We start from the raw sequence: 13,250 nt of genomic DNA, 5'->3' as shown, positions 1-13,250 counted from the left end.
CCAGGTCCTCCTCGGTGCCCTGCAGCACACTCCACATACTGCCCCTGAACTGCTAATTGTGCTACAGCATTTACCACAACGTCCGGGCCGGGCACAGTGGCTCACGCCTGTAATCCCAGCACTCTGGGAGGCTGAGGTCAGTGGATTGCTTTAGCCCAGAAGTTCGAGACCAGCCTGGGCAACACAGCAAAACCCATTTCTATAAAAAACGTTACAAAGTAGCTAGGTGTGGTGGCACGCGCCTGTGATCCCAGCTACTCAGGAGGCTGAGGTGGGAGGATCGCTTGAGTCTGAGAGGCGTAGGTTGCAGTGAGCTATAATCATGCCACTGTACTCCAGCCTAGGTGACAGAGTGAGATCCTGTCTCAAAAAATAACAATAATAATAATAAAAACAGCACTTGGGTCCCCCTTTAGATCAGGGCCCAGCAAACTTGTTGCCCACCGATCAAGTCCATCGCGCTCATTGCTTTCCTGCTGCAATGGCAGAGTCGAGTAGTCGTGACAGAGACCATACGGCCCGGAAAGCTGGAAATAACCTCCTATCTGGCCCTCCACAGAAACAGCCTGCTGGCCCCCGTGTTATCCCGTAAGGGCCTTGCCTGCTGTCTAGACATAGGAAGCCCAGGTACCTGTGGATTAGCAGGTGGGTTATGAGGTGATTATGCCCAGAACAATCACGGCTAGCAGCAGGGCATTCTGGTGGGCACATGTGTAATAGGCTATTCTCACTCCTGGGGCTTGGCATACCCTTAAACATTCAATCACATCACGAACTTGATCCAGAGACCTCACCTCATATCCAACCAGAATGCCATGGAAGCCAAACCACCACGAAGAGGCCCTGTCCAGTACAGTCCCCGTGTCCCCTGCCCTGTCCTCGCAGCGCCCAGCCCATGGGCTGCTCCACATTCTCACACATGCTTAGGAATGGGTGTGCTGCTTCTTTCAGCCCAAGAAAAGTGAGTTACTGTTTCCTACCCTAATATCAACATTCCTTAGGCCTTAGAGCTAATACATTCTGAAACTAGGACATGAGCAAAATCATGGCCTTACTTGTCCATTTCCACTTCTGTCTCCCATTCCAAAAGCGGCACGCCTCGTAGGCCCACGTGGATATCATAAATGCCCTTATTGAAAAAGTCCCCTGTCCATTTGGCCACCTGAAACACAAAGCAAAGGCCTAAAAATAGGTCCTGTCGGGTGAACGTGGCCCTGAGCCTGACAGGCCTGGAGGGCGTGTGCTCACCATCAGTGTGACCATGATGGGAAGCCCGTAGGTGATCTCGTTCGTGGACTCGATCAGGATGACCGTGAGGCTGATGGTCATGCGGACCACCCCGCCCAAGAAAGCCGCTGCACCAATCAGGGCAAAGGTCCCCGAATAGATGTGGCCCAATCCAATGTAGCTAGTGAAGAAGAACACCAAGAACATGGCTTTGAACCACACTGACAGGCTGTGGGGGGACCTACAGCTCACACTCTTGTGCCTATGCACATACGTGCATGCACGGGCACAGACACATGAATGCACACACACACATGCGCACACACGTGCGCACACACACAGAGTACCTTTTTAGGACATTGGCAACTAAACGTCCAAAAGCAGCTCCACACAGTAGAGAAGGCACAAAAAGGCCACTTGGAACAGAAACGCCGTAAGTCCAACATGCAAGCAAGAAATAGAGAATGAAGAACAAGGCCAGAGTGACGGGGCTGAAAGTGCCTGCAAGGGAAGAGCCAATCTGAGTCCCACCACCGGATGCCTGCCAAGGCCCAGCAGACCTACGGGGCCCGACCACACCCCATGCCAGTTCCCCTTCCAACACTGGAGGCAGAAACCAATCTTTTCTCTGGGTGGGCATTACAAAGAAGTCCTGGTCTTGCTCGGAATGAAGGGCAAGCCTGGCTGTGTCTCAGATGACACCAATCGCCCAGGAATGGGCTGCAGTGCAGACACCCACCGTCCTGGTGGAAGAGCTGGAGGATGGCAGACTCCTGAGGGTTGAAGAAGAGTGTGGCCATGTCATTGTAGGTATCATTGGGACAAAAAAATGTCTTGATACTTGAATTCACATCTTCTGTGACCTAAGAAGAAGGAATCAGAAAATCAGTACAAGGACACCTGACTTTGAGTCTTCCAGTGGGATGTCTCCATCGGGTCCAAAACAGGTGGCTGCACAGCCAATCAAACAGGCCAAAAACTGACCTCTACCAATGGCAGCCACACGGGCAAGTGTATTCTTTACATTCTGAATGCACAGATGAAAGAATCGGGATGAGGGCCTGTGTTCATCCACACTCATGATGAAAATGTCACTATGGCCGTGATTCACTGTGAATTTGGCTCTGCTTCCTCTCCTGGTGCTAACTTTCTAGGTGATGCTGCTAGAAGCCTGGCCTGAGAGCCCTAGGACTGGGGAAGATGAGGCAAGTGACAGCAAGTGACTGGGAGTTGACAGGTATCTGGGGAGGAAAATCCAAGGCACTGCTTGACTGAAAGCCCCAACTCTGGTTCCAAATAGAAAAAGTCTTCGATTTTGGGGCAATTTGCTACAAAAAAAAAGCGCCCGAATTTGCTGCAAAAGAAAACCCACCTCCACAATGCCTGGAGAGCAGACCCAGTCCTCCAGGCTGCCTCTCCTCCTAAACCCCATCTGGGGAGCAGAACCCAAGCAGAAAAAGAGATGATTTCTACTTCTACACATTTTAGACCTCATTTGCTTGCCATCATTCTGTGCGGGAAGATGGGATCCTTGCCGGAGGGCAAGGGTGCTTCAAGTATGCTGTTTTATTTTCTAGTTGACAGTGTACAACAATACAAGGTTGTACTTCACACCTATCACTGTGCATGTAAATAGGGAGTGTTATTACAAAGGTTAATCAAGGCTATGGGTTTCTTCTGGATGACACTTATTGATGACGCTGTGGAGATGCCCTTATGTGGACGTGATAACGATACCAGGGGGTGGTTTGTATGACCCCGCCAGGTGAAATGGGCCGGGCAATACAGAGGGATGCAGGCTGCTGCGGAAACAGTATGGCACTGCTGACTGGCAGCACCTGGCACAGGTGAGCCGTGTGCAGAGCCTCAGCATTGTGGAGTGCATGGGGGATGAGCTCAGCTGACGGCTTCTTAATAGACACATGCAGTGCTTCCCAAACTGTCTGGAGGAAGTTCAGTCCTGAAGGCTTTCCGGAAAGAGTCCTGTGGTCAACTGCATTGAGAAACATCCTAGCAATTCTTGGAAATCAGCGTGTCTGCTAAAAGCTGAGCACAGGCTTCAAAATCAGATGGCTTTGTCTCTAACTCTGCCACTCTCTAGTGACCTTGAGAAGGATATTTCATTTTGTGACAGTTTCCTCACCTATAAAATGGTAACAACACCTACCCTCTCACCATATATGAGTAGCTGAAGGTTTCTGGTCAAGACCACACTGTGCCTCAACTTCCTTAGCTGTAAAATGGGGGCACAACTACTGGGCAGCACAGTGCTAGTAAGGATTAAACGAAATCATATAAAGTGCTCAGTGGAACATCTGGTACACAATAAAGACACCAAACACTTGTAACACTTATGGGAATAAGGCCCCAGAAGTTCTGTAATAAAGGAACGTATTTAGGTTGGATGCTGTGGCTTGCGCCTGTAATCCTAGCACTTTGGGAGGCCAAAACAGGAGATCGTTTTAGGCCAGAAGTTCAAGACCACCCTGGGCAACACAGTGAGATCTTGTCTCTATAAAAATAAGCTGGATGTGGTGGCATGCACCTGTAGTCCCAGCTACTCGGGAGGCTGAGATGGGAGGATCGCTTGAGCCCAGGAGTTTGAGGTTACAGTAAGCTATGATCACACCACTGTACTCCAGCCTGGGTGACAGAGTGAGATCCTGTCTCTAAAAAGATGAAGCAGCATATTTAATTCTTAGCACATTTGACCATAGAATCGTGTTTTGTATGCTTTAAATCACATGCATCAAGGTATCCGTCTGGTAACAAGCTGGGCTTGGGAATAACTAGTAACAGGGGTCACCAAACTTTTCCGTAAAGAGCCAGACAATAAATATTTTAGAGGTTGCCAGTGACATACAGTCTCTGCAGCATATTCTTTTTTTCCCCCTCGACCCTTTAAGAATATACATATATACACCAGCCTAGGCGTGGTGACTCACACCTGTAATCCTAGCACTTTGGGAGGCCGAGGCAGGTGGATCACTTGAGGTCAGGAGTTCGAGACCAGCCTGGCCAACATGGTGAAACCTCATCTCTACTAAAAATACAAAATTAGCTGGGCTTGGTGGTGGACGCCTATAATCCTAGCTACTCGGGAGGCTGAGGCAGGAGAATTGCTTGAACCTGGAAGGCGGAAGTTGCAGTGGGCCAAGATTGCACCACTGCACTCCAGCCTGGGTAACAGAGTAAGACTCCGTCTCAAAAAAAACAAAACAAACAAAAATATAATATATATACACACACACTATATATACGTGTGTGTGTGTATATATATATAATATATACATATAACTAGGGACACTGAAGAGGCTGTCCTCCAAGACAAGGGCCCCAATGGGGATCTGAGAGTTTCGAGGGTTTACTGAGAAGCAACAAGAAGAGAGTACAGTTGTCCCTCAGTATTCACCAGGGATAGAGTCCAGGATCCCGATGGATACCAAATCCAGGGACGCTCAAGTCCCAGCTATAAAATGGTATATATTTGCATATAACCTATGTAGGTCCTCCTATATACTTTTAAATCTCTAGATTTATCATACCCTAATACAATGTAAATGCTATGTAAATAATTGTTACACTGTACTGTTTCTTCTTTGCATTATTTTTTACTGTTGTCTTGTTTTTTTTTATGTTTTGCATCCTGAATATATGTGCTCCACAGTTGGTTTGCCCTATGTAATTCCATGGATGCAGGATGCACAAATGTGGAGGGCCGACTTCTCTTAGAGAATGCTCACCCGTCTGCAGCCGAGGGCTGGAATCACACATCTGGCTGACTCACTGAACGACAGGTGTGGCTCTCAGAGCCACTGGGTTGGACCAAAAAAACGGCGTGGAGTAGGCTCCATGGACTACCTCATGGGACCCACTTCTCGGGGAATGCCTCTGGAAAATATCGCGCCCCCAAAGAAGGGAAAAGGAGAAGTGCAGGAGGGCGGCACACCCGCAAAGGACCCAATGCCGGGAAGAGGCAGAGGATGCTGGGAAGAGAGGAGCCTCCTTGACCTGACACAGACATTTCTTCCTCTTATCTCAAGAGTGACTGTCATAGTCACAGAGGTGAGGAGGTGGGTGCTGAGCCTCTGGGCTGTGGCCCCTTCAGGCAAAGGGAGGTGGAAGAGTAACTGGGGCTCGGAAAGCACCTTGCTGTCAGCTTCCCAAGTGTCTGTTTCCCATGAATGTTGTTCAACAGAGAGGAGTTCCCTCTGTGACGCCAGGGTTGTTCACAGAAGTGGCAAAGACATAGGACATTTGGTGCGCACCTGCTCTTAGGTAAAAAGACGACTACAAATTCCCGTATCTCTCAGCGCTCGGGTATGGGTGTGGAAGGATGAACCCAACACATCTATCAGTTCTCAACAGAGGAAGGTCATACATTTCTGGATTCTTCCTTGTGGGTATGGGATAAAGATAGCAGGTGCACTGGGGTTACCTGGAGCTGGAATGAGTCATTACCGATTTGACTCGAAGAGGACATCTGTCGGCATTCTCCCAACACCATCGAGGCCACAAACACCACCACGGTGGTTACCAGAGACACCAGGAGGCTCTCTAAGACTCTAGGAGGCAAAGCACAGCTGTTATTAACGCCACAGAAAGAAGCTCCGGTCTCAGGAATTCAAAACATAACCCTGCCTACCCCCAACCCCGATTTCTCCAAAGAGCATTCACAGCAGCCCCTGGTCAGTCAACACGTGTGCAGAATTCATCAGTGACTTGCTGTATTCCAGCAATTTGTTTGTAAAAAGTGGGCAGTTAAAGTGGGCTGCTACGTCCACATCTCTCTCCAAGGAATGAATGGCTTTCCATTATAAGTCCTGGGGCGAGAAGTCTCCTGAGAGCAAGCTGCTCGGCAGGGTCATGGTGACCCTCGTGACCTTGTCATGTGTCCGAGTGGCAAGTCAGGACAGGCAGGGAGTCAACCAGCAACTCTGACATAAATTAAGCTGGCTCAGCCCTTTGGCCTATCAAGTAGGGCAGATGCATGGCCGTGTGCAGATTCTCAGTCTTAGATGAGAAATCAAAGCCGTGGAGGCAGGGTCTGCTCCTCGGGAGAGATGGCGCGGCCCACACCAAGCTCACGGAGCCACAGCAGGCTGGGGGGAGGCGACTGCGCAGATACCTGACGAGCTTAGGTTTCGGGTGCACGTTTCGCATACGGTACTTTGCAAGCCTCTTGTTCAGACAGTTGAATGTGGCTCCCAGGAGGCCCCCAATGACCCCCATCACGACGAAGAAACCCAAATCCATAGCTGTCCAGAGATGACATTTTTTATCAGAGTCAGAGCACTGAGAGAAGGGGAAAGGGAGAGGGAGAGAAAAACCATAGCAGCCATGAGAACCGGAAGAGACAGAAGAGAAGACAGAGAAGCAAGAGTGGGGCTGCTTCCCCGCACGGCAGAGGCTAATGGGCGAGACGTGCCCCTGGAAGCTGTACCTAGCCCTCTGCTCATTTCTCTCTGGTCCTTCACTTCACAGGAAATGTTCATGGGTCAAATTAGAAATCCTGCGGGAAAGGACAAAACATACCTTAAACTCGCCAAAGTTCAGCAATCCAGGGAGCTGGAAGGAACCCCAGCTTCCAAACTGAATCCCAGAACGGAAGAAGTTGAGGGTGAAGGTGGCAGACATGGAACAAAAGAGCTAAGGGAGAGGTGACAAAAGACAAGAAGGTTCAGGAGTGGCATGTCCTACTCTCTACCGACCCTTCCTCCTGGTACCCACTGCTCTATGCAGAGACCTGCAGAATCCACATCAGGGTACGGGGATCTGGTCACCCTTGCAGTAGATACACCCCAGGTGTGACCTACTCTAGATCGGGTTTTAAGAAGTTTCCATTCCAGCAGCCTACTCTACTATGACAGTCTATTTAGAGTCTTTATGGACAAGACCTTGCACCAAAAGGAAGGATCAATGCAAAGGGAAGGACGGCCTGCTCCGAGGGAGACCAGTTCCAGTCCAAGCGCCATCACTTCCTGCTTTATGACAACAGCCAGTTTCACATTTTCATGGCAGGTGATTCATCAAGAGAGGATAACAAGGCCGGGCGCGGTGGCTCACGCCTGTAATCCCAACACTTTGGGAAGCCGAGGCAGGTGGATCACTTGAGGTCAGGAGTTCAAGACCAGCCTGGCCAACATGGTGAAACCCCGTCCCTACTAAAAATACAAAAATTAGCTGGGCGTGATGGCAGGTGCCTACAATCCCAGCTACACAGGAGGCTAAGGCAGGAGAATCGCTTGAACTCGGGAGGCAGAGGCTGCACTGAGCTGAGATCGCGTCACTACCCTCCAGCCTGGGCAACAGAGTGAGACTCCATCTCAAAAAACAAAAAAAAGTGGGTAACAGCAGTTTGATTTGGAGTTGGGGAGGGTATTGATATGAGAAGTACAGACCGTCCAGTGTGGAGGTTATGGGCACAAGAGCAAAGCTGCTTCTGATCCAGTCGACACCCCCAAGTCTCATCAAAACGACCATTCCATGTACCAAGTAAGGGACACCGAGTGTAATTCGGGGAGTGTGGTTAAGTCTGGGAGGTGGCTTTCGCTGAAGGTCCTCCTCACCACTTTCCATGTGAGCCCTTGGTTCCAGAAGGACGAACCCTCCTCTAGACTGAACAAGGTACCCCCGATTGGGGCCCCGAAAGCTGCAGCAACTCCAGCAGCCGCTCCTGCTGATACAAAGTCTCTCTTGTCTCTGAGGAGAGGAGAGAGACGGGTTATCCAAAAAAGAGCCCTCGGCCCACAAAATGCGGTTTCTGATTTCCTTATCGTGAACATTTTCTCTCACACCTATGAACCGAACAGGCACGGATCCTGAAGGGCAGGTCCCTGGGGAGGCAGCCTCTGCCGCGAGCGTGCCCAGCTGAGAGCCACACACCTCAGCACCAGAGTCCCTGTCAGCACGGCGGCTACTCCGCCTGGGAACAGGAGCCCCTGACCTCTGTGTTTTCTGTGATCTCAGAATCTCAGCCCCCAGCTCAGCGGCAGATCAAAGATCGGCGCGATCACTGCTGCACCATGTTCCCACCAGGTCTTCCTTCCAGAAAACCCCGGCATCCGTAAAAACATCAAGGTGCCTTCTGGGTATGTGCCAGACTTGCAGGAATACAAAGAGAAAGTGGTCCGTGACTCTAAACTGGGTCTCTGATTGAAAGAGCCTCACAAGGCGTGCAGGTCAGTAACACACACATCTGATACAGGGCTAAAAAGTCTGCTAGGTTCTGACCCAGGAGGGTGGCTGACCAAGTGAATCACTGGGGAATACAAAATGCCTTCCTAAGAATATGCCTGTCTGAGGCCTTTCTTGGTTGGGTTTTTAATCTGGGACCATTTTCACTTGCCTGAAATGCATCTAGGGCTTATGGCATGACAAAATAAAAGTCACGATGCTAGCCTTGTGCTTCGGCTCATTTCCAGAAGAAAAGTTCAAAGCCTGCCCCCTTCTCCCACAGTCGGGTTTCCCAGCAGGGGACACCGTGCCAGACTAGAGCAAGTATTGAGTCTGACCCGCAGTGCACGAACATGTTGCTTCCAAAAAAACCAATTTCTAACCTTTCCATACCTGTCGCTTCGGAAATAGGGGAAGTTAAACTGGATCTTCCGTAAGGAGATGCTCTGAAACTAAAGCGAGAGAAAAAGAGAGCCACTAAACAGCCTACTCATGTAACCAAATACCACCTGTACCCCAGTAATTGTGCAAAAAGAAAAAAAAAGAGAGAAAACAGGTCGGGGCAGTCTAGAAGGACTGAAACTGCGGGAATCCACAGCACTAGGGGAGGCCCTGCTGCTTGAGCACACCTGGGTAAGTGTGCTGCAGGAAGGAAAGTCCAGAACAGCGACTTGGGAAAAAAGGAGGCCGGCCATGGTGGCTCATGGCTCACGCCTGTAATCCCAGCACTTTGGGAGGCCAAGCCGGGTGGCTGATCACCTAAGGTCAGGAGAGTCAGAGACCAGTCTGGTCAACATGGCAAAACCCTGTCTCTACTAAAAATACAAAATTCAGCCAGGTGTGGTGGCACGTGCCTGTAATCCCAGCTACTCAGAAGGCTGAGCCAGGAGAATCGCTTGAACCCGGGAGGCGGAGGTTGTAGTGAGCAGAGATGGTGCCATTGCACTCCAGCCTGGGCGACAGAGTAAGACTCCGTCTCAAAAGAAAAAAATAAAAAAACTTGGGAAAAAGGAGATTACCACCCCCATCCTCGGGAGGAGCTTATTTTTCCTGCCCCCAAATTTCTAGGACCTTCTGAAATCCCATTTTGTGCAGCGTCAACAAGTCAGAAAGGAAAAAGGGAAATGGCTGAGCTGAGGGGAGGGGACGCAGAAGCTGTTGCAGAAGACTGAGTCCGCTCTGCTCGGCAGCGCCAGGAAGAGAAGGGCCCAGAGCCTGTGCTCGGTCGGCTCCACAACAGCGCACACTGATGCCCACTCCTTCCACCCCTTGGCTCACTCCTGCCAGATCTGGTGCTTGAGGCAGTAGCAGAAGAGAGACCAAAAGACGAGCTCTGGAAGAAAGAATCTTCCCTCCTTCACCTCAGAGACTCCCAACCACAGTAACTCCCTCTTCTCAGGACTGGAGAGGGAAATGACTGTGAGTGACAGTTTACAGGGAACTGAGACTTCTCCAACGCAGCCCAGGGATCTGGAGCAGCCCCTAAGAACGGGAGTTTTGAGGTCTCCAGCTAGTGCCTCAACATCTCTAAACCTCAGTTTCCCCATCTGAGGATGGGGGTAACAATAACAAATCATTGAAGGTGGCTATGAGAAAGCAGTTAGTATACGCAGCGTCTGGCACACAGACCACTCAGCTAGCAGCTGTTATTATGACTGTACCACGCCAGCTAGAATCAGCATGGAACTGTGCCTAAAACCATGTCAGTCGATGCTTCAGGCCTCTTGGATCTGGCAGCCCTGAGATGATCCACCCCACCCTATACGGAGGCGCCTGGCGATGGCTGCGGAGGCACCCAGTGACTTTCATCTGCCTGTGTCATAGTTTTTCTCTATGTCACATTTCTGCTCCTAGGGTTCAGCAGGGCATCATTAAAACTTCCAAGTATAAGTTATGCCCGTTCCTGAGAGACAGACACATGGTTTTCATATCAAGCCAGAATGGCACCAGGTTCCAACGTGATGTCAGGGCTGTCCGAATGGATTTGGCCCAGTGTAACCACAGACCTCCCACTAGGCCTGCCCGGGAGGCCCACACCCTCTCAGTCCATCTTACCTGAGGGAGGCCAGCTCCCACCACTGAACCACTGTGGATCATGGGGCCTTCCTTCCCCACAAAGAGCCCTGGGCAGGGTGAAAAAGGGAAGACCATTGGTCAGCGCAGAAATGTCCCTGGGTCAGGAGACCTTGGCTACAAAACCTTTTCTCCTGACAACTAAACAGAGATGATCCTAAGACTTTATAAGAGAATGAACCAAATTCCCATCAAATAAGCTCCATTTCAAGTCTCACTAGAAGAAAAAACACTCCACTTCTAAATTACGTGTCAGCAAATGACCTGTTAGGCCAGACCACCAGCTCCCCGCCTGGTTTTGCACGGCCTGAGAACTAAGACCGGCTTTTACATTCTTAAGTGGACACATGTAATTGGTTACATAAGCATTAACATAAGAGCTTCCATTCTGATTCTTGGCCCACAAAGCCTGAAATATTTACTATCTGGCTGTTGACACAAAAAGCTTGCTAATTTTGACAGAAGCGAATTCCACAAACTAAATTCCAAATTCCAAAACTGAAGAGTGTGTTTGTCAGGTATCTGGATGGTAACATACGAACAGTGCCTGCATTTTAAAAAGAGCCCATCAACAAAAAGTGCAAACATCAGTTGTTTGAGGCTGGGCCCTGCAGTTCAAATCCAATAACTGAAATACGTCATGCTTCTTGTCATCTCTGCCCCTTGAGTATTTGAAGGATGTAAGTTGGACCCTTCTTACCTCCAGCCACACTGAACAGCACTCCAAGGACCTTGCAGAGCAGGGTCCGGAGACGGACGATTCCTGGCACCTTCACACCATTCAGATAGCATTTGACCTCGGGTATCCCAGAACCTGCTGCCACGGGCTGATGGAGTAGAGCAGGCACACCCATAACTCAAAATCCATTGGTTCTCTGGTTTACCCTCAACAACCTGGGCAGCGGAAGAGGGCGAGCTGGCCACCTTCATTAGCAGCGTCAGCATCACCTGGAGGGCTTGCTAAACCACAGCTGCCAGGCCCCACGCCAGAGGATCTGACTCAGGAGGTCTGAGGGGCAATGGGAGGACTTGCACTTTTTTTTTTTTTTTTTTTGAGACAGAGTTTCACTCTTGTTGCCCAGGCTGGAGTGCAATGGCGTGATCTTGGCTCACTGCAACCTCCGCCTCCCGGGTTCCAGCGATCTCCTGCCTCAGCTGCCCGAGTAGCTGGGATTACAGGCATGTGCCACCATGCCCGGCTAATTTTATATTTTTAGTAGAGATGGGTTTCTCCACGTTGGTCAGGCTGGTCTTGAACTCCCGACCTTAGGTGATCCACCCGCCTTGGCCTCCCAAAGTGGCCAAACTTGCACTTTTTAAAGAAAAATAATTTCAACTTTTATTTTAGATTCAGGGATTGCATGTGCAGGTCTGTTACAAGGGGATATTGCATGATGCTGAGGTCTGGGATACAAATGATCCTGTCACCCAGGTAGTGAGCATGGCACCCAACAATTTTGTTTTCAGCCCTTTCCCCCTTTTTTCCTCCCCGCAGAATCTGCATAAGTTCCCTGTGAATCAGCATCACTTGGGGAACCTCTCAACAATCAATTCAGGCACCTCAATTCCACAGGTTCTCATGTGTCACAGCTGGGGCTCAGGTATGTTTTTAAAAAAGTTCTCCAGGGAATTCTAATGTACTGCCAAGGCTGAGACCCACCATCCTAATCTGGATTTTTCTTCTTTAATCTCACCAGAGGGTGAAACCTTTATCTTCAGTGAACAAGAGGCCACTTTCTGCAGGAATCTGCATTCTCAGTTTCCTGACATTCTGGAAGGAGGTGGGGAAAAGGAGTGCGGGACTCTAAAACCTCCTATGCGAGCAGGTGAATCAAACCACCTCACCTCAATGAGAACAAGGAGGCTTGCCAGGAAGACAAAGGTGAGGTTAAAACCCAGGAGTTCAAGGAGAGACAGAGCGAGGCAGCCTTTCTGGCTACATTCCTCCACCGCTGCAGAAACTGGGTTAAGGAAACTGTGTTGATCAGCCGAGGGGTGTCCCCGTCATCACGTGAGAGGGTGTAGCTGCTTCTCCTTTGGATCATGCTGTCTGCTGAGTGCACTTTTTCTCCATATATAAAATTTTTTTCAAAACGCCTGAGATGACTGGGTGCGATGGCTCATGCCTGTCATCCCAACACTTTAGGAGGCTGAGGCACGAGGAACGCTTGAGCCTAAGAGTTGGAGGCCAGCCTGGGCAATGTAGTGAGACCATGTCACTACAAAAAATACAAACATTAGTTGGGCATGGTGGTACATGCCTATGGTCCCAGCTACTCAAGAAGCTGAGGTGGGAGTATCCCTTGAGCCTGGGAGGCTGAGGCTGCAGTGAGCTGTCATTGCACCACCGCACTCCAGTCCAGGCGACAGTGTGAGACCTTATCTCTTAAAAAAAAGGCCGGGCGCGGTGGCTCACACCTGTAATCCCAGCACTTTGGGAGGCCGAGGTGGGCGGATCACGAGGTCAAGAGGTCGAGACCATCCTGGCTAACAAGGTGAAACCTCGTCTCTACTAAAAATACAAAAAAATAGCCGGGCATGGTGGTGGGCGCCTGTAGTCCCAGCTACTAGGGAGGCTGAGGCAGGAGAATGGCGTAAACCCAGGAGGCGGAGCTTGCAGTGAGCCAAGATTGCACCACTGCACTCCAATCTGGGCGACAGAGTGAGACACTGTCTCAGAAAAGAAAAAAAAAAAAAATTGTTTGAGATGCCTTTGACATTAAGAAATACTTCAAACATTACAAAAAGTAACAAATACCCATACCCGCACAACC

General features: G+C 50.0%; 1 protein-coding gene across 2 annotated transcripts in view; it reads right to left on the bottom strand.

The window, feature by feature from the left end:
- Positions 1-13,250, bottom strand: part of CLCN6 (chloride voltage-gated channel 6) — a 39,196-nt gene that overhangs the window by 7,378 nt on the left and 18,568 nt on the right. For both annotated transcript variants that reach the window (XM_025373567.1, XM_025373626.1), the window contains 12 exons: positions 12,322-12,428; positions 11,177-11,303; positions 10,459-10,526; positions 8,797-8,855; positions 7,797-7,929; positions 6,763-6,876; positions 6,356-6,522; positions 5,666-5,792; positions 1,967-2,090; positions 1,575-1,728; positions 1,249-1,408; positions 1,056-1,162 (listed from right to left, as the gene is read on the bottom strand). In XM_025373567.1, the coding sequence (XP_025229352.1) occupies positions 1,056-1,162; positions 1,249-1,408; positions 1,575-1,728; positions 1,967-2,090; positions 5,666-5,792; positions 6,356-6,522; positions 6,763-6,876; positions 7,797-7,929; positions 8,797-8,855; positions 10,459-10,526; positions 11,177-11,303; positions 12,322-12,428 (1,447 nt within the window). The remainder of the gene's footprint in view (positions 1-1,055; positions 1,163-1,248; positions 1,409-1,574; positions 1,729-1,966; positions 2,091-5,665; positions 5,793-6,355; positions 6,523-6,762; positions 6,877-7,796; positions 7,930-8,796; positions 8,856-10,458; positions 10,527-11,176; positions 11,304-12,321; positions 12,429-13,250) is intronic.

Source organism: Theropithecus gelada, chromosome 1 (assembly GCF_003255815.1).
Source record: "Theropithecus gelada isolate Dixy chromosome 1, Tgel_1.0, whole genome shotgun sequence".
In the NCBI taxonomy this organism is placed as follows: domain Eukaryota; kingdom Metazoa; phylum Chordata; class Mammalia; order Primates; family Cercopithecidae; genus Theropithecus; species Theropithecus gelada.
This window is presented reverse-complemented; position numbering and strand designations above follow the sequence as displayed.